This window comes from Erpetoichthys calabaricus, chromosome 3, assembly GCF_900747795.2.
Source record: "Erpetoichthys calabaricus chromosome 3, fErpCal1.3, whole genome shotgun sequence".
In the NCBI taxonomy this organism is placed as follows: domain Eukaryota; kingdom Metazoa; phylum Chordata; class Cladistia; order Polypteriformes; family Polypteridae; genus Erpetoichthys; species Erpetoichthys calabaricus.
In genome coordinates this window covers 283,910,935-283,932,934 of record NC_041396.2, presented here as the reverse complement: position 1 = coordinate 283,932,934, position 22,000 = coordinate 283,910,935, and the positions used below count along the sequence as shown (strand labels likewise).

The 22,000-nt window shown below is 39.6% G+C and overlaps 1 protein-coding gene across 2 annotated transcripts in view; it reads left to right on the top strand.

Annotated features, from left to right (window-relative positions):
- dvl2 (dishevelled segment polarity protein 2) overlaps positions 1-22,000 on the top strand; it is a 163,366-nt gene that overhangs the window by 131,279 nt on the left and 10,087 nt on the right. Inside the window, exons 15-16 of one of the 2 annotated variants that reach the window (XM_028798462.2) lie at positions 3,948-4,394; positions 13,841-13,892. In XM_028798462.2, coding sequence (XP_028654295.1) covers positions 3,948-4,394; positions 13,841-13,854 — 461 coding nt within the window. In that variant the 3' untranslated portion in view covers positions 13,855-13,892. Of the gene's footprint in view, positions 1-3,947; positions 5,815-13,840; positions 13,893-22,000 lie in introns of those variants that run through there. The other variant, XM_028798461.2, reaches the window with a different exon arrangement.

Here is a 22,000-nt window from a genome sequence, read left to right as displayed (position 1 = left end):
AACTGGGAGAACACTTGGACATTGCAGTTTAATGTAGAAAAGTGCAAAGTGCTCCACAAGGGCAGAAGAAGCATCAATTATAAATACAAGATGGGAGACACTGTCATAATTTCCACTTTAATCACGTACATTATTTTGTCATCAAAAGTAGAACGTCATCAAAGTAAACTTCATCTTAAAATTGTTTAATTTACTGGTCACTCAAATCCCGTTGTAACTAAAATAGCACATTAAATGCTTTGTTTTATATGTGTTCTTCTATGTGCTCTATGTGTATGAATCACTACGTGCTTCTTAAATGGGCTTTCTCTTCCGCCGACAGGACACAGAATATATTATATTCATAATATTACATCTCTCTGAACAATTTAAATATTAGGATGTAAAGTAAATTTGATATCATTTTCATAATGATAGGAATTAAAGCATGTATTAAACATGGGGACACGGTGACGCAGTATTAGCTCTCCGTCTAGAGATTGATCCTGCCTCACACAAGATGCTTGCTGCGCTGTGCGTGACCTTCAATGAAATAATTTACTGCAGCAGTACCGTCTCTCTCAAACATACCAACCTCTTATTCCTTTCCTTCCTTTTCTTTCTGAAAGTAATCAATCATCACACGATCAGCTCTGTAATGGATGCCAAGCCATCTGTAAGCTTAGAACGTTGAAATATCTTCATAGTACATGTTTAATTATTCCATCCATCTATCCATCCAGGGTCATGCCAATCCCAGCAAGCATACAGCGCAAGGCAGGAACAATCCTTGAATAGGCGCCAGTCCTCACATGTTTAATTATTAACAATATACATTATTTTAATGAAGTTTAAAACTTATCTGTATAATGTAATAAACATGCTTTACTGCATTTCATCTTAAAAAGGATATCATGAGCTCCAAGACGATAGCGTTTGGAAATCTAAGTCGACTTAGAAGCCAGTCGTCATCATCTGTAACTATGTGCAAGATAAAGTGACTCTGGTTGTGCAATATAATAACTGTACTTCAAGTTTACAGTGAGGTGATTGTACATATAAGTACAAACAGTTCTACCAGGAACACTTGATGGTCTGATTGAGTGCGTTTACAGTACTTGCAATGAAACCGTTTCTGTACCGTGAGGGCCCTACAGGAAAGTCTCTGAAGCATTTACCGTAATGTATTGGAGAAGTTCAAAAAGACTGTGTACATGGCTGAGACAGCGTGTGCTAGATGCTGCATCCCGATAATTTGGCTGTACAGCTGTGATTCCACATTCAGATACAGTGGGTTAAATATTCAGTGGTGCACTGGGAATAACAACACTAAAGCAGTAATGGTATTTAGAATAGTTTGGCCATTTGGTGCACCATTATATGGTTACAGGTTGATTATAATGAGATGCCTTAAACTAATAAACGATATGCGGTTAATTTCAGTGCATTTGATAAAGCCGCCTCAGGGATGCGAATCTAAAAAATAAAGGGAAACCACATAGCACTGCTTTGACGATGGGTGCCACCAGTTTGCAAAACCGAGCAGAGAACTTGCATACGGCAGAGATTGAGCTGCTGTGAAAATGTGTGTGGTTTTACGCTATGTTTAGTTTTTATACATCGCGATGTGAGTGTGGAAATGGGCATACACAACATTTTTGTGCGTACACACGGTTTATACATGAGGCCTCTGGTCACCACACTACAAGACAGACATAGCAGCACTTGAAACTGAGGAGGGCAACCAAGTGCTTCCCAGGAGTTAAGGACATGTCCTACTCTGACAGACACAGAAATTAAACCTGTTAGTCTCGAGTAGAGGAGACATTGTGGGGACCTAATCCAGGTATTTAAAATCTTCAAAGGCATTGATAAAGTAGGTCCAGCAATATTTTTTTCAGCTTAAGGGTGAATCGCGTACTGAAGCACATCAGTGGAAATTCAGGGGATGTGCATTTGAAACTGAAGTCGTGAAGCAATTCTTCAAGCAAAGAGTTGTGGGACTTTGGAACAAACTACCAAGACATGGAGTTGAAGGAGAAATCTTGACAGCCTTTAAGAAGAAGCTGGATGACATATTGGGACACCTTAGCTATTAGCTAAGCAAATGTGATTGATTGACTTAATGTCTCCTCTGTTTTGTCAGATTTCTTGTGTTCTTATAAAGCAGATTGACAGCATTTGGTTTGGCTGCCTCAGGACATCGGAAGATATCTTGTAACCACACAACACCACTAGTCCAGGAATGGCAGGTGCACACAGAAACCAAAAAAGCAGTGCATGATTTTACTGTAATGAACGAATAAAATTTAAAAGTCAAAACCAAAAACAACCCACCAGTGTTCATTTGGGTCTCCATGTTGTTCTGAATATTCAACTACCATCTCCCACAGACTGTCCCAGGATCCTTATCATGTCACATTGACCCATCACAACTAAAAGGCTAGTAAATTTTGGGTTGCATTGATGACAGATTCCGTCTGATGTCTTGTAATACATTAACTCTAATTGGGTATTTTGTCTTTGCCGCATGTGACTTCCTAAAGGCATAGGAGTGGGAAATATCATGGGAAACTCGAATGCTTTAGGTAAGAAAAATAAAAAAAAAATGCAGTCTTGCGCCAACTTACCAATTCATTTGGAACCAGACATTTTTCTGTATGTCAGATTGGCCATATGTCTGGTCACAAAGTGTGCAGATCATTGCAACTGAGGCTCTGTGGTCTGGTGTGGGTGGCTGGTAACACATACTTTAACCGCTAGTCCAGTGTAACACAAACCGACCTTCGAGCCTGTGTAAGGTAGAGATAATCAATTACTGTTTCGCTGGTTGCCGATGTTACTTCATGGGTTGGTCGCAGTGGGTCATCTAAGCCAGTGTTTCTCAACCACTGGGTAACAACCCAGATTGCCAGTAATGTATCGCAGGTTACTGTCATTGGTCCACAGGTAGATCTTGGTGAGTCACCTAAGCAATCAATAGTGCTGTGTGATATGTTTCCCTGTTTCCAAGTGATTAAAGTTTCACCAAGGGGGATCCTCGATCGTGCTCAGTTCACCAAGGGGGTGGTTTGCAATTGCTGAAAGAGGGTTGTCAAAGAATTTATAAAGGCAACAGTAGCTCACAGTAATCGGGGCCACAAAGGTTGAGAAACACTTATGTAAAGGAAGGGAGTGCAGGCTAAATGCATTAGCCGCATAGCATGGCACCAGTTAAAACAAACCCTAAAGGGTCCTCCAACAGTCAGAAAACAGGACCCTGCGAAAAAATAATGATAGAAAGGAAAGATTGATTACTGCAGCTGGTTTTGGTAATTTCTAAAACATTATTAAAGTATTGTTTATCTGTGTCTCTCGGCCATAAAAACAGATCGCCTTAACGTGATCGGCCAATTAACAAATTTACATCAAAGAGCCCCCATGACTAAAGGCAAAATCAAACCTGTTCGATTACATCTGGGTGCGTTGTGAATTAGTTGCAGTGAGTTACGGAACATATCACGTTAGGCTTCGGGCTTCATGGGAGTGAGATGACGGCTGTCCTTGACTCACTAAGGTTATGTAAGTAGAATGCAATGACTGAAAATCGCTAGGAAAATTGTCTAATATGACTTGGACTTTGGTTAAAAAGGAGTCCTGTCTAAAGGCCGGGAGGAACTACCAAAGCACTTTGCACAGTTATATTGCACGTGTATGCTGTTGTTCAAGTTTTTATTTTGGCAAAAGAAGTTAACCAGGATTATTTTAAGGTTCTTATATATGGAAGATGCTATATTTACTTGTACTTTTAACACTCATATAGATTAAATATCAGATACTTTTAAAACTTAGTGGTTTTATCATGGGCCGATTTTACTTTTACTTGAGTCACTTTCCCAAAAGGTCACTCTACTTTTACTCCAGTATGGCCTTTGAGTATTTTATAAAACACTGATTCATACAACATTTTCTTTCCTTTTGTGTATCAGGAAGTCGCAGCAGTGGCTCAAACAGAAGCGAGGGTGAACGTCGGCGAGGAGGAAAAGGAAGTGGACGGGAAGAGAAAACAAGTGGTGGGACAGGTGGTGGGGCAGACTCCCGCTCGGGCAGCGGCAGTGAATCAGAATACTCAACCAGGAGCAGCATACGGAGAGACCACAGTTCAGTGGCTGCCAGCGAACACAGCCAACGCTCCCATCACAGTCAACGTTCCCATCTCTCTTATGGGCCCCCAGGAATTCCCATCCCTTACAATCCCATGATGGTGATGATGCTTCCTCAGCCTCACCCACCTCATCATCCCCACCATGCTGCAGGATTACCACCTCCACCTCCTGGGGGTCCTCCAGGAGCTCCGCCAGTACGAGATCTAGCTTCTGTGCCTCCAGAGCTCACGGCGAGCAGACAGTCTTTCCATCTGGCCATGGGAAATCCAAGTGAGTTTTTTGTTGATGTCATGTGACTTGAGCAGAGCTGCCAAGCTCTGATTGGTTAAGGATCAACAGTTGACTCTTGACTACAATCATGGACATTATTAAACAAGCATAAAAAATAAAAAAATCACCTTCAAGTGATAGAAAATAAATATTAAACTGCATGTAGTGAAAGTATACTGTGACAATATATAATTGCAAGATGCAACTTTAATTGTGTATTTTTAAACATTTCTAGCGTTCAGTGGCAGTAGTGAAGGACTTGGGTGATATGCAAGCAAAGTGGCATTTATGAAATGTGTACGTCTTACATTACTCGTGCAAGGCAGGGTGATATCTGTGGTTTCACGTGAGACCACTTTTGAGAGTACAAAGGAAACATTAAATGAGAACGATAATTATGTTTATTTCGTTTCAACGAACACTACATCTTAAGGAACACTCTCTTTTGAGAAACCCAGTATGGTGCACGATACCACTAACATAAATGTATCCAAACACCAGGACATTTTTTTGGTAGGTGTATACAGTCCCCTAAGGTCTTCCATCACGAGACATGTATCAGTCCCATAATTCTTTGACATCTGTATTGCCTGCTTGACAATGTAGCTAACATAAGAGAATGTGAATTAAGTGAACGGGATTAGGATCTCCTTGTTCAGTACCGCCATCTCTGTACTCTTTATCTCCGTAATTCCTGCCACCAGCACAATTATAAAGGAAAGCATGTCTACTAAATTTGTGCCTTTGTATTTCATGATGGCACACCTCAATAAGCGGTGGCAGGGCTTTGCACCAGTCTTCATGAGTTTGAGGGCCATTGGGTGAAGCCATATGCCTGCTTTCTACTGAAGAATGAACTTTTGTATTTCTTGGAGTAGAAGCCAGCATTCATGGTCATTTTGAAAACATTGTTCACAATATTTAGCGATGTCTTGATTTTTATATATATAAAATATATAAAATATACACACATTTTTTTCACAGAGGGGTTGTCTGCCATTGTCTTTTTTTTTTAGTACAAAAAGGAGATTCTTCCTGACAGTTACATTTTCAAGTATAACCCCTCTGAATTCTATTTTTTGCACTTTTTAGTAACCTTCTCATGTCATGATAGTTAGGAACTCATTTTTAGCTAAATACAAAATATATTATTTTTTATGTCATAAGTTTTTCATGTCTCTTCAAGATTAAATGTGAAATGTAGTTATGTTCCTAAATTTGGCAACATTCAATATGAAGGAAGTGCAGAGGCCAAGAAGTATGAGTGTTGATTGATTTGTTGGTCCACATGTAGGACACTCGAACTCTGTTCTGCTCTCTTGACCATCACCAAAGGTGCTAATGAAGAGATCTGTAAACGTTCTGCCTTTTATTTCTTCTTATCACTTTTGTTTATAATAAATTTTTACCTTTCATCAGATTTTCTAACGACTTCTATTCCTTTTATATATGTCATACTTAGTGCCGTTTGTATTTCAACTAAACGTGTTACCAGGTTTCAGCTGGCTACTTGACAGCGTCTTTAGCTTTGAGATACAAAAACTCCATTCTACAATAATAAGTGTGTTAAGAGTTTTCCTTCTGACTGGAAAAAAATGTTTGTGGCAATTGTTTGAGCACTGAACACAACAACCAACAACACCTTTTGACAGTTTTCATTTGAAGTAATAAGCAAAAGTATGTGAACCCTTTGGGAATAATTGCATTTGTATATAATTATGTCTTAAAACGTAGTCTGAGTCACAATAATGAAGAAACACAATCTGTTTTAACTCATAACACACAAATGATTGAATTGTTCTTATACAGACTGAATAAGTCACTCAGATATTCACAGGTGTTGGTTGTAAAAAGTCTGTGAACCCCTAGGTTGATGACTTCAACAAACTGGAGTCAGGAGTTAGCAAAACTAGAATCAAACCAATGAAATGGGATTGGAGGTGTGGTTTAGAGCTGCGTTGACCAATAACAAAAGACTCAAATGTTTTATGTTTGCTTTTCGCAAGAAGCATCTGCTGATGTGAAGCATACCTTCCAAAAAAGAGATCTTGGAAGAGCTACAATTGAGAGTTGTTGAGTTGCAAACAGCTGGAAAGGGTTACAAAGGAATTTCAAAGAGTTCAAAGAGGCCACAGTTGGACAAAATGTGTGAAAATGGAGATGATATAGTAGTATGGCTGCTCACCTTGGAAGTGGGTGTCCAGCTGAGAAGACTTGCAATACAGAATGCTCAATGAGAAATAGAGCAGTACAATAGGGACTCCGCTCTGTTGGGCCCTTGAGCAAGGCCCTTAACCTGCAATTGCTGAGCGCTTTGAGTAGTGAGAAAAGCGCTATATAAATGCAAAGAATTATTAAGAATTATTAATAGTGGCTAAAGGCATGGAGGACTGTTAGGAACATAAACATCTGTTCATGAGTCTACTATACACAAAACATTAAACAAGCATGAACAGGACACCTTGGAAGAAACCACTACTCTCAAAAAAAATATATCACTACGTGCCTGAAGCTTGTCAAAGACCATCTTGACACTCCACAATGCCATTGGGGAATGGTCTTCTGGACTGATTAAACTAAGGATGAATAGTTTAGGAATAATATGTACAAATAGCAAAAATGGGCACTGCATAGCAACATGACAACATTATCACAATGATGAAGTACATCATCTCTTTTGCTGACTTGGGGCCTGAGTGGCTTCCCATCATCAAGGAGCAAATGAATTTACAAGTTTATTGAGGCATCCTACAGGATAATGCCATTGTGGCTGTAGAGTTGGGTGATGTTGGGTAAATCTTCTATAGAATGTCTTCCATAAAAAGAAAATCTCCCATTTTGGAGTGGTCCAATTGGAGCCCAGACCTTACCCTATTGGAAAGACCTCAAGAGCTGTTCACACCAGACATCCTAAGAATATGGCTGTAAGAAAGAGTGGTCCACAATCCCTCCTTAACATTGGGCAGATCTGATCTATGGATCTACTGGATGTGCTCATTTGAGGTTATTGCTGCCCGTTCGACCAGTTGTTACTTCCAAGGGGTCACTAACTTTTTTCCATGGCACACTGTGAATGTTTGGTGGGTGTGTTTAATAAAGACATGGAAGGTTGTTATTGCTTGTGTGTTAGCAGTATAAGCATGTTGTGTTTGTCTATACCAGTTAATTCAGAAAACCACATAAATTCAATGGGTTTACATCCTTTTTCTTGCCACTGCAGGATTTGTTTTTTCACTGACACACTGTGACGTGGAGCAGCGCCTGATATCATTAAAGTTATCAATCTTAAGTCATTTCAGAGCCGTTCCCTGTGTTTAAGGCTCAGGATGGCTACATCTCATTCACCTTTGTGGTTACTGGCTTTTAAAGCTCGTTGCTCTTCTTCATTTTTTACAGTTCACAGAAGTAAGGTGGTCCTTATATTTTCTTCTAGCCAGAGTGGCTGTCCAGGTTAAAGCTGGGTGACATTTGACGATTTTTCCAGCAATTTTTAACAGTAGCCTTCATTTGTATAATTTGATTTTTTTGCCAATGGAGAACTAGACTTGCGCTTATAAATGGAGGTTTTAAGAAACCGGTTTTCTGCCTTAGCTGGGTTACTTGCCTTATCCAGGTTTTGTGTGTCATGTAAACACACTCATTGAGGTGAAGGTTTAAATTAAACCAGCTGTCTTGAGGTTTAAAGTCCACTACACCATACTGCCTTGTTAATGCTGCCACAAAGGAAATATTAACAATAAATCCATAAAATTATTATGATCCCCTTGTTTCCCCAATTAGAGAGTCATTGGGTGATGGCGTGAATGTCATCAACAAGACCTGCACGACAGAAATTGGCTCCAGAGTAGTGGCACTTGAAAGTGTTTTGGACCAAGGACCACTTTAATAAAGTTACATTCACAGTGGACCACTTGAGTTTAATACCCACCTATTATCATAATTCTGCATTTCTCAGGTTTATCTTATGAAATTAATTTTTGGCAAAAAATACTGAGCTTCGAATCCAGTGATGGATTTTCATTTTAAAGTCCCAGGTTTCAGATAGTTGCACTAATGATTGTCAGCTAGTGGACCACTTGACTTGTGCATGGTACCACCGGTGGTCCATGAATGAACCGCAGTTTGAGAGCCACTGCTCTAGAATGCAGACATTTCTGTGTCGCCCCACCAGGAAAATCTAGAAATGCTACTTGATATTAAAACGAATCTTTGGGACATGGGAGAAAAGTCGGGTGGGAGCTGGCAAACAGTACCAAGAAATGACCCCGGATCAGAGCACTGAGGCAGGAGTGCCCACTGTTTAGTTACAGATGTGCTTTCAAAACGGTGTACTTTAGATAAATGTGGTTTTTTTTTTTGTTTTGTTTTGTTTTTGTAAAATATAAGTGCTTTTGAGGCCCCAAGACATGTCACCTTCAGCCTATTTACGCATCTGCCACTGGCGAGTCAAATGTTTATTTTATATATAACCACTTTGCAAGTTCAAGGGTGCAATGCATTAAACTGAAAAAAGAGTGAATCAGTACAGTACAAATAAAAATAACAATAGCAACATATTTGTATCAGATTTTTAGAATTGAATTTAACCTGGTATTAACTAACATAAGGCGGTTTAATTGATGCCATTGTTGATCGGTTCTTAGCAGTTCATTTCAGTTCATTTAGTTAATTGTTAAATGAATTTCAACTTGGATTTATTTTATGCTGAGGAGTACATAAAGAACTTTATGGCACCTCACAAATTGTAGCGGTACGTATGGACGGCTAAAAGCTTTACATATAGCGCCTTCAGAAAGTCTTCAGACCCCTTCACTTTTTACGCATTTTCTTCTGTCACAGTCTTGTGCTAAAATTATTAAATTCATTTTTTCTTTCACCAAGCAGCACTCATTACCACAGAATGACAGAGAAAACTGGATTTTAGGTTTTGTAAATTTATTATAAATAAAAATATAGAAATTTCCCATTGATGCAAGTATTCAGACCCTTTGCTATGACAATTGAAATTTGTCTCAGGTGCATCCCATTCTGCTGATCATCGCTGAGATGTTTCCACAACTTGATTGGAGTCCCCCTATGGTCCACCAACAATTCCAGTCTACAGTCTTCTTGGGTATAACACGACAAGCTTCACGCACCTAGATTTGGAGATTGTTCTCTACAGATCATCTGAAGTTCTGTCAGGATGGATGGAGTCCAGTGGTGGACAGCTGTGTTCAGGTCCCTCCAGGGATATTTCATTGGGTTCAAGTCTGGGCTCTGGCTAAGCCACTCAAGGACACTTCCAGAGTTGTCCTTAAGCCACTCGGTGTTAACATTGCTTTGAGCTTAGTTTTATTGTCCTAATAGAAGGTGAACCTTCAGCCCAGTCTGAGAAGTTTTTCATGAAGGATATCTATGTACTTTGGTCCAATCAGCTTTTCTCTTGACCCTGACTAGTCTAACAGTCTCTGCTGCTGAAAAGCAACCCCATGGCATGTTTCTGCCACCACCATGCTTTACCACAGGTGATGCAAAGTTCCTGGTTTCCTCCAGACATGATGTTAGGAATTGAGGCCAAGCAATTCAGTCTTGGTTTCATCAGACCAAAGTGTCTTGTTTCTCATGGTAGGAGAGTCCTTTTGGTGCTATTTTGCAAACTCCAAGTGGGCTTTCAAGTGTTGTAACTCTGCCCTAAAGATTAGATTAGTGAGGCTTCTGTCTGGCCATTCCGTCATAAAGATTAGTGGAGTGTTACCTTGGTGGATATCCTTCAGGAAGTTTCTCTCATCACCAGAAAGGCTCTCTGTTATTCAGCCAGACTACACATCTGGTTCTTGGTCACCTCTCTTACCAAGGCCCTTCTCACATTATTGCTCAGTTAGCTCTAGAAAGAGTTGTGGTTGTTCTCATCTTCATCCATATATGATTATGAAGGCCAGTGTGCTCTTGTGAACCTTCAGAGTTTTATGTAGCCTCCCCAAGATGGGCACCTCTACACTATCCTGTCTTTAAGCTCTGCGGAAAGTTCATTCGAGCTCATGGCTTGGTTTCCACACAGCTGTAAGACTTTTATAAACAGGTGTGTGCCTTTCCTAATCGTGTCCAATTAATTGAACTGACCACAGGTGGAATCCAAACAGGGTGTAGAAACATCTCAACGATGATCAATAGAATGGAATGCATCTGACCCAAATTTTAAGTTATTAGAACATTAAAAATATTTTGACGAAAACTGGCCATTCAGCCCAACAAAGTTCACCTAACATCAAATCGAGTTTTGAAAGTCCCTATAGTCCTACTGTCTACCATACTACTTGGTTCACATATTCCATGTGTTTGTGGTTCTCTGTATGAAGAAAAACTTCCTAATGTTTGTGCAAAATTTACCCTTAACAAGTTTCCAACTGTGTCCCCATGTTCCTGATGAACTCATTTTAAAGTAACTGTCTGGGTCCACTGTACAAATTCCCTTCATTATTTTAAACACTTCAATTATGTCTCCACTTAAACCTTTTCAGTTTAAGCAGAAGAGGATTAACTTCTTTAATCTTTCTTCATAACTCATCCCCTGTAGCCCTGGAATCGGCCTACTTTCTGTTCTCTGGACCTTTTCTAGTACTGCTATGTCCCTTTTGTAGCCTGGAGATCAAAACTGCACATAGTGCTCCAGATGAGGCCTCACCAGTGTGTTATAAAGCTTGAGCAGAACCTCCTTGGACTCATCAGGGCGCTATATAACTTAACATTCTGTTAGTGTTCTTAATGGCATCCCTCCAAAAAAGGTCAAGTGTCACAGCAAAGGATCTGAATACTTGTGTCAATGGGATATTTCAGTTTATATTTAATAAATTTTCAAAAATTCTGTTTTCAGTTTGTCATTTTAGAGTATTGAGTGTTGCTTGATTAGATTAGACTAGACAAACTTTATTAACACTAGAATTACCAGAGTCTATGAAAAAACTCATAGATCCGGCCCACCTTAAAACCGTTCTCACCTCTCTTTTGTCATCTATCTTCTATCTATCTTTATGCTTTTGTCAAGAGCTTCTGGGTTCGATGCTGGCAGCTTCTCAAGTTTGCTGTTTTGAGTAGAGAGCTGCTATTATTGTTAATATTATACAATAAAAACATACATTTGATTTGCGTCTCTAACAACCGCTGAAATTTTATAGTGTTTGTCAAAGTTAGCATTCACGCTCGCCCCGATCTGACACTGTTGTTTTCAAATAAAGATGCGCTATAACAGAGGTGAACTCAGATTGGAGAAAACAGAAGCCCTCCCCGCAAGAAACGTCCCCTCATATATAAGAACAACGCAGCTGCACCAGGCATAAAGGCGAAAGTCCGGCGTCATCCTGCCAATCACCTGCCCATCAAAGAAACAGCACGGCTTACAGAGCTCGCCAGTGCTACTCCATCCAGATCTAAACACTAGCGTGGTGTATGTGCCCAAAAAAGTCTAACTGCATTCTCGTACCATTGCTCGTGTACTAAAGTGTCAGCAGGTATTTTTCGTGGCATTACACGTGTAATTTGTGAGCATGCCCTTGACGATCAAACAGAGGAAGCTCTGCAGTATACTTGTGACTTTATGCTGTAGGAAGATAAGTAAATAAAGTAAAACTAAAAAAAAGACGCTAACTTTGACAAGTACTATACATTTACAGCGGCTGTTACAGTCGCAAATCAAATGTATGCTTTTATTGTATAATATTAACAATAAGAACATCTTACTACTCAAAACATTTATTTTGGAAGACGTTAAGACTCGAACCCAGAACCTTATGAGTTGGAGTCGGCAGTTCTAACCAGTATACTACCCAAGAAGGCAGGACAGCAAGCAGCACTAACCTGGTTTCTTTTTCTTCGGTTATAGCCTTAGAAAAAAGCGCATATGTTCTGTTATACTTTTATCTTTTGTGAAAGTGTATAAAGATATTTGGAATTCAGGCTTCACACATTATACACTTCATGCCTACATTTTGTCAATTATTACTAAAACATGAAAAGCGTTTCTGTTTTAACGATGTGTTTACTGTGCATAGATCGTTGTAGACACGGAACACACATGAAATGCAAGTGTTCCAAATAACGATATAGTATTTATAAAAGGTGTCATTTTGCATGACTTCTCACTCTATACAGCTCTAAGCAACTGACAAGTATGTAAGCAGACTTGAGCTGAGAAAACTGTGCCGGTGGGGGGGTGTGATAGCAGATTGCTTGCTGTTTGCTGCTTATCAACACATTTAAAAGACAAAAGACGCTGACGGAGAAGTGCGAAGCGTTTTAAGCTGGGACGGATCTACGAGTTTTTTCATAGGCTCTGGTAATTCTAGTGTTAATCTCATGGGGAAGTTCAAATGTGTACAGCAGCTGAAACACAAAAAACAAGAATACACATTCATAGGACAGATAATCCAATCAATCAATCAATTGACAAATGAATGAACTTAAGTTGTGGGGAAAAAATTTAATTAAATGATTGTAGCACAAGGGCTGGAACATAACAAAATGAAAAAGAAATAAAGACCTGAATACTTTCTGGATCCAATGTATATGCTACATATACATCCCTGTTTAGCTATGGAAGCGTGCTACCAATGATGTTAGCACTGGTGACGTAATGATTTGGAGTGTCTGTCACATGTCACTAAGCTAATCATTCTCAACATTATGGAGTTCCAACCGTGAATTTTTGTATTAGAAGGTTAAAAATAAGACACTGCAGGTTTGCCAGCAGTCCACTTGAGTCTGAAAAGTGTTTAATTCTCGAAGAGCATCGCCTGCCACTCAACTTTTTTTTTTTTTCCAGAAGTAGTTTGGTCTTCAGCATTTCTTTCTAATGCGATTTCACAAATGCAAGCTTACACGTGCAGAATTTTGTGTGCAAGAGTTGCGATGGTTAAAAAGCTCTTGATCTCCAACACTCTCTTTATACTTTGATCTCTTGTAGACTCTCTAACCCTCTGTTGTGCACAAATGTCTGCAGGCGGTATGAAGCGAGATCTCTTGCTGTATTGCAGCCATGAATTATGTGAGCGCAGCTGCTTTATTAATTAGAGCTTAATGGGTAGATTTACAACCTTAGCACTTTTTAGGTTGGCTGATTAAGCAATTCAATGAATGCTGCACAGGCTGCACCCAGGAACCTTAGATATTAGGACACTAATGGGGAACATAGCAGGTACGGTGTTATTGTTCACATTGTGTATTCACCACTTTGCTTTAGTAAAATAAATAATGAGCAGAATGGAAGCCACTTGATGCACATCACCGTGCTGAGTGATACAAAATTCTGAATTTCTCCTTGAGATCAATAAACTTTATCTAATCTAATTGGCTGGAATAGCAAAATGAAAGTATAAAAGAATAGTCTGCAACGCTCCATCAGTGTATTTATCCTGACTGAGCAATGTGTACTCTTTATTGAATGCAGTAACTAACAAAGTGTTTGTTCCTAGGAAATATCATTTGAATCTACCAGAATGTAGTGCCTATGTGAAGACATAAAAGGTAAGTGTACACAAATGTAAAGAACATTGCTGAAAACTGTAAGCAACAGTCTAGTTTTGGAAAATATGCAATTTGGGAAATAAACATGAAAAATGATGAGTCAGGGGAATTTTTGGGACAAATCTGTAACTAGCCAATGAATGGCATTCATTCAAATCAGCAGTTAAATTAATTTATTCATCCATATCAGTTTTACAAAACTTGCAGGTAAAGTTTTAGATACAGGGCAGGAATTAACTTTAGTCTGAACACCAGTCCATCTTCAAATTTCATTAAGTTAATCACACTTAGTTGTGATAGAGCATTGTGATGTGTGGAATACAAGTCCAGGGAGGTTCTGCTCAAGCTTTATAACACAATGGTGAGGCCTCATCTGGAGTTCTGTGTGCAGTTTTGGTCTCCAGGCTACAAAAACTACATAGCAGCACTAGAAAAAGTCCAGAGAAGAGCGACTAGGCTGATTTCAGGGCTATAGGGGATGAATTATGAGGAAAGATTACAAGAGATGAGCCTTTACAGTTTAAGCAAAAGAAGATTAAGAGGTAACATGATTGAAGTGTTTAAAATTATGAAGGGAATTAGTACAGTGGATAAAGACTATTATTTTAAAATGAGTTCAACAAGAACATGGGGACACAGTTGAAAACTTAAGAGTAAATTTCACACAAGCACGAGGAAGTTGTTCTAGATACATGAAACAAGCTACCAAGTGATGTGATGGACAGCAGGACTTTAGGGACTTTCAAAACTCAACTTGATATTACAGTGATCCCTCGCTATATCGCGCTTCGCCTTTCGCAGCTTCACTCCATCGCGGATTTTATATGTAAGCATATTTAAATATATATCGCGGATTTTTCGCTGCTTCGCGGGTTTCTGCGGACAATGGGTCTTTTAATTTCTGGTACATGCTTCCTCAGTTGGTTTGCCCAGTTGATTTCATACAAGGGACGCTATTGGCAGATGGCTGAGAAGCTACCCAACTTACTTTCTCTCTCTCTCTCTCTCTCTCTCTTGCGCTGACGTAGGGGGGTGTGAGCAGGGGGGCTGTGTGCAGCTGCTTCCTGAAGGACATGCTGCACGGTGCTTCGCATACTTAAAAGCTCAAAGGGTACGTATTGATTTTTGACTTTGTTTTTCTGTGGCTCTCTCTCTCACTCTTCCTGCTCCTGACAGAGGGGGTGTGAGCTGCCGCCTTCAACAGCTTTGTACCGGTGGTGCTTCGCATACTTAAAAGCCAAAAAGCCGTATTGATTTTTTTTTTTTAACTGCTTGCTTTGCACTCCTTTGAAAAGGAAGATATGTTTGCATTCTTTTAATTGTGAGACAGAACTTTCATCTCTGTCTTGTCATGGAGCACAGTTTAAACTTTTGAAAAAGAGACAAATGTTTGTTTGCAGTGTTTGAATAACGTTCCTGTCTCTCTACAACCTCCTGTGTTTCTGCGCAAATCTGTGACCCAAGCATGACATTCTAAAAATAACCATATAAACATATGGTTTCTACTTCGCGGATTTTCCTATTTCGCGGGTGGCTCTGGAACGCAACCCCCGCGATGGAGGAGGGATTACTGTATTTTAGAAGAATTAAGTAGATAGGACTGGTAAGCTTTGTTGGGCTGAATGGCCTGCTCTCATCTAGATTGTTCTAATGTAACTCTCCGCTATCCTTTCCCATAGGGGCTTTCCTGGTGAAGGCAGGATCACCTTTCCCATGTGTAGTCTTTCCTAGGAATTTATCAATAAATGAGTTCAAAACTGAATGAAAACGGGGGTTGCCACAAGTGCTGGTCACTTGATGCCAGATGATGCATGAATGTGATTGGTGTCACCTGGTCTGAATTTTTGTGAGTGTAAATATGATTTTGGATCTTCTGTACAAAGAACATTTTCGATGTTTAGTCACTTTTAAAGTAATACCACAATGATTGTAAAATGAATGGTGGATTGTGCTAAGGTGGGCACACTCCCAAGCCTGTTCAGAAGCTATCATTAGTTTGGCAGGGTCATCTCATTATAATATTAATGTGAAAGAGCTCCGATATCTTTTTTTTCACAATTCTGTTATTGTTTTTTTATTTTTGGAAAATTGAGCCACTATTTTGTTTACTAAACTTTTTATTTTGACAGTGGGCTTGCACTGACGCTACACAAGAGGTTAGTCTGAAGACAAAGGCAGAGATGTGTTTCCAATGCGTTTACAATTCTGTTTTGTTTTTTGTGTTTTTGTCCAGATCTAGCCTTTTGTTTGACTGTTTTATTTTTATTTTAGGTTTTACGTTTATATTTGCATGCAACAGATGTTCAGTCCTCATGTGCAAGTAAGAGTTTTACTGTAGCCAGTGCAGGTGACTGTATCCCACTAGTTTTCTTCCCAACATACCTTGCAGACCTGGAACTGGTCTAATCCAGGGTTTCCTATGCTGCGTTCCATTTACCTTGCATGTCGGAGATGGGAAGGACATAACACCCGGTTTGATCAAGTTCCAGTAAAACTTTCGGTAAACCAATATGGAAAACTTTTGTTGTACTTGGCTCCATTGGAATAAATAACAGTTGGTAACAGTGCATTACACAGTATTTTGCACATCCAAACACTGCAGCAACATGTCCACAGGCAGACGCTGGAGAGCACTATGTATATGACTGATTTAATGAGACACAAATAGACAGAAGTGCTAATAAACAGTGTAACACTAGAGCTTTCACTAAAGCCTGTGGTGTCTGTCGCCATTTTAAATTGACGTCATGATATGGAAGATGGACAAGCACAGACTTGACAGACCAGCCCCAAGTGTCTGAGTTGGAAATCCAATTTAAGGGGACAGTCCAGCTGAATCCAACTAGGAACTCTAAAATTCTGAAATACTACTTCAGAGGCACTATGGGTTGAATTGTGGGTTGCCACCGTTGGGTCTCATAGGGTCGTGAGTCACCGTTGTACCTACTGGGAACGGGTCGTATATGGTTTGCGAACTATGTCACAAACCTGAAGCGTGAAAACCTTGGGGATTGCTCTGACAGTTGGGAAATGAATCTTCAAGGGAGAAACACCATAACGATTGTCCTTCAGTCATAATGGGGGACCTCCCCTCCCCACATTCTGACAGTCATCAAAGGAGTTGGTCTGAAAGACACTAAGAAGGGCAAGTCTGGGTCATGAGAGAAAAAATTGATTAAGAAGCCCTTGTCAAGCCTATCACCTCCGGACTTTCTTTAGCACCGCTTTGTCTTGTTTTTTTTTTATGGTATGGAGGCCTCGATCCTTAGATAAATATAAGCTCCTCACATCGGAATACATAACCTAGTTGGCTGTCTTCATTGCTTCTGTACACTGTCCAGATGTTGTGCTGCTCTTGCACTAATGCACATTTATAAAGTAGTACCCAAAAATACAGAACAAATAATGTTTATATTTGTACAAAAAAAAATGCTTTTCCTGCTCTGGTTTTCCCAAAGCTGGAAAATAAGAACGCACACAAACTTAACATCTGGCCAGTTGGCAGGGAAGGAGAGGAAAACTCGATCTCCTGTTGACAGCGTTCCAAAAGAAAGTAAACCTCTGGGTGTCCAGAAATCTTTTGGAATTGATTATGTCGGACGTTCTTAATCCCAGTTAGGGGTGAAGACAATGTGGCTACAGTTTTTCTTGTTAACCAATTTTATAGTGAAGTTGAGAATACTGAATTTAAGAGACCCATCTTTGCATATCAGAATAGGTTACTATTCCTAATTTTGCTTGTTAACATTTATTGTCAAGATACATTCTTTAAATTAATCTTACCTTAAACAGAATAAGCAGTTTCACTGTTGGTGTGATAAATGTCACCAGGGACAGTTAATTGGGCAGGTCCTCCACAAGGTTATTAAACGTAAAAACAGACAACACATTTAAATGGAGAAACACTAAGTAAACGTGTAGCTGTGATTCAAATCTTTAACGTTAGTATAAAAATCGGTGAATTCATAAATTTAAGGAAACAAGGCATCAAGTTAAAGATTTAAAGGCAAGATTGTGCCATCTTACTAAAGCTCCAGAGTTTTTTTGTTTGTTTTTTCTGTCCTCCTGGCACCTCGGACCTTACTTTACTCTTCGTTATTTAGTATTGCTGCGGTGGGTTGGCACCCTGCCCGGGATTGGTTCCCTGCCTTGTGCCCTGTGTTGGCTGGGATTGGCTTCAGCGGACCCCCGTGACCCTGTGATCGGATTCAGCGGGTTAGAAAATGGATGCATGGATGGATATTTAGTATTGACTAATTTTATTTTTGTTTTTTTTTTTTTTATAAACTTTTCTTTCTTCATCTTGTAAAGCACTTTGAGCTACACCATTTGTATGAAAATGTGCTCTAGAAATAAATGTTGTTGCTGTTGTAAAGCGTTGATTAGTGTTAGGCACAGTTACCACAGTGGTCTCCAGTAGCAAGAATAACAAACACTGGCTATGAGGTGGGCTGTCAGATCCATTGCCTGCTTAGACCTCTTTCCTGCTTTTCTTTAGTGTATTTGTAGCACACACTAATGAAAAAAAAAGGAAGGGACTTTAAAATGTTTTTATATATTATAGAAATGCTGTTTGAGTCCCCAATCAACATCTCTTCTGGAATAGAAATAGGTGGGAGGTGAAGAAAATTGGGCAGATTTTGTTTAGCAAAGTTCCTAATTTGGAGATAGTGAAAAATTGCGTTGATGGGAGACTAAATTTGCAGTGTAATTGTTCATAGGATGTGAAGACGTTATTTATATTCAAATCTCTAAATGATTTAATCCCATTCGTTTTCCAAACATTAAAAACTGTGTAAGTTCGAGAGGATGGAAAAAAAGTGTTAACATGTAGAGGTGCCACAGATAACTTGGAATACTCCCTTCAGTTGTTCCATGTTCTGAGTGAATGAAGGACTATTGGGTTGTTAGCATATTAACGATACCTTGTGTTTATTGATGTACAAAGCGAGGGATATAAAGAAATACTGCAGGATTTTATTTCAATTGCAGACCAAGCTAGTGTGTGTTCTCATCTTTAAACATGCTGTATTTGATCGATAGGGGAAAAGACTAGATGGGTTAACATTCCTTTTTTTTTGCTTTTCTTCAAGTCTGAATGTACACAATGTCACAGTAAAAGACACTGTCAGTTGCCGGTAAGAACACTGACTTGTACTTTGGGATTACAACTCCACTTAATTAAACCATATTTGCTACACAGTATCTTGAAGGATGTAACCTAAAGGTGAATCAGATATGACATGAATCCCTCAGGGTGGTCCTGGGAGCGGTGGGTGCTTCAGGAGTATTTGGTACCTGGCCAGCTGTCTCAAGGCTAGAAAGCTTGGTATGCATTGTCGGCTGTGAGTCAGATTCATTCTCACTGGGTATAGGATTCTGCCATAGCTGACCTTTGTCACAGATTCTTTTCTTTCATACTTTTTATGGACAGTATTTCTAGATGTAGCCAAGGAGTGCAGAGTATCCAGTTTGTTTGCCTTAGGATCACATCTCTGCTTTTTTGCGGATAATTTGGTCCTGTTGGCTTCACCGGGCTGTAACCTCAGGCTTGCACTAGGGCAGCTTGCCGCTGGGATGAGGATTAGCATCTCCAAGTCCATGATCATGGTTCCCAGATGGGGTGCTGCCTCCAACAGTGGAGTTTAAGTATCTCAGGATCTTGTTAACAAGTGAGGGATGAAGGGAGTGGAAGATCAACCAGCGGATCTGAGTAACATCAGCAGTTATGTGGATGTTTTACCTGTCAGTTTTGGTGAATTGGGAGCTGAGCCGAAAGGTGAAGCTCTCGATTTACCGGTTGATCTACATTCCTGCCCTCACCTGTGGTCACAAGCTGTGGGTAGTGAACGTTACAACTAGATCACAGATACACGTGGCAGAAATGTGCTTTCTTCACAGGGTATCTGTATTCAGCCTTAGAGATATGGTGAGAAGTGCAGACATTTTCGGAGGAGCTCAAAATAGAGTTGCTGCTCTTCCGCATTCAACTGAGCCAGCTGAGGCGGTTCACGCATCTTGTTTCAGGCATGTCCAACTGGGAGGAAATCTCAGGGCAGGCCCTGGACACACTGGGGAGATTACATCTCTCAGCTGGCCTGGGGATGCCTCTGTATTTCCTGGAGGAGGTAGAGGACAAAAGGGATGTCTGGGTATTATTGTTTAGACTGCTGCCCCTGTGACCCGGACCTGCATAAGTGGCAGAAAATGGGTGGATGGTGAATCACATACTTAAGGGAGATCACAAGCAGAAATTAAGAAGAAGTACATTTAAGACTGAAGACAGGAAGCACTTGTGTACTCAAAGAGTGTGAATCTGAAACAAACTACTGGCACATGGAGTTGAAGCAGAAACCTTGACAACCCTTAAGAAGTATCTGGTTGAGATATTAGGACAGCTAAACAAATGAGTGCCATGGACTGTATGGTCTCCACTTGTTTGTCAAATTTCTTATGTAATGGCACAAGAAAAAGTCCAGAGATGAGTGACTACACACTTTCCTGATTTTTCAGTGTACAAGATATGAGGAAGAACCAAAGGAACTGAATGTTATAATTTGCTTAAACTGTAAATTAAGAGGCGACATGATAGTTGCATTTTGGAGGATTGGATATGAGCTGCAAAATTAAAATTCATTCTTCAACAAGGACAAATCTGGAGTCTGCTTAGGTTAAATTTAAAATTAAAAACTGCTGATAGATGCAATAAACTACCCAGCAGAGTATCAGTGCTCAGGTTAGGTGGCTTGGTATTGACAAGCTGTGCTGAGCTCAGTAGCTGATTCTTGTCATGTAAAGGTTTGGGCTCCATCTTTATCAATTTGGAATGCATGCTTGGTTTATTGACAGCTATAAATCGGCCCATCTTTAACCCTTTAACCTTGTTTCTGCCCATTTTCTATTACTTTGAGTTAACTGGCTATAACTTTATCATCCTTCATTCATTGTTCATGTTCCATACAGCCAACCTAAACAAAATGATCACAGAATTGTGAATAATTATTGACTTACTCTGGTATATTGAATGAAGAATTGTGCAAAAGCTTCTCTATGTGGCAAATAGTTCAGAGGAGGTGTAGAACCAAATCTGAAGAGCCAGCATGTCGTGTTTGTCAAGTGACCCATCCACCCTCAAGATCAATGATTGGGACCTCACTTTATGAAAATTGCTATGCTGATTGGAGAACTGATGAGAGCATTGCAAAAGTATTTTTTTGTATATCATTAGTACAAGAGTTACAACTTTGTAATTATTCTTCCTTCGCTGTTATGTTTTTTAGGGATCTTAATAAAAACACTGTACTGGCAGAACATTAGAAAAATGTTAACAAAAACGTGCCCTACAAAGTTCACCAGTTCTATTCATTTATATTGTTCAAGATACTGTAACATCATGTTGAGAGTTGAAAGTCCCTAGAGTCCTACTGTCCACCACACTACTTGGTAGCTAATTCTACATGTCTGTGGTTATCTGTGTGAAGAAAAACTTCCTAACATTTGTGCAGAATTTACCCTGAACAAGTTTGCTGTATCCCCGTGTTCTTGATGAACTCATTTTAAAGTCTCAGTCTCGGTCCTCTGTGCTAATTCCCTTCATGATTTTAAACACTTCAGTCATGTCACCTCTTAATCTTCTTTTGTTTAAACTGTAAAGGCTCGGCTCTTTTAATCTTTCTTCATAACTCATCCCCTGTAGCCCTGGAATCAGCCTAGTTGCTCTTCTCTGGACCTTTTCTAGTGCTGCTATGTCCTTTTTGTAGCCTGGAGACCAAAACTGCACACAGAACTCCAGATGAGGCCTCACCAGTGTGTTATAAAGCTGCAGCAGAACTTCCTTGGACTTTACACATCAGGGCGCTATATACATTGTCATACATTTCTGTTTCAGAAGATTTTTCACTGTTAAAATATAGATACAGTATGTTGTTTACAAATGTTGCATTAAAATAAGTTGCAAAATCCAGTAACATTTTTTACCAAAAAATGTACTTTGACTGTACATGATGGAATAAGGCTCCAAACACAATAAAAGAGACAGTGAAGGTGGCAGGACCACACAGAAATATCTACCAGTATTATGTCTAATTTTACTGTTTTGTAGCAGTATA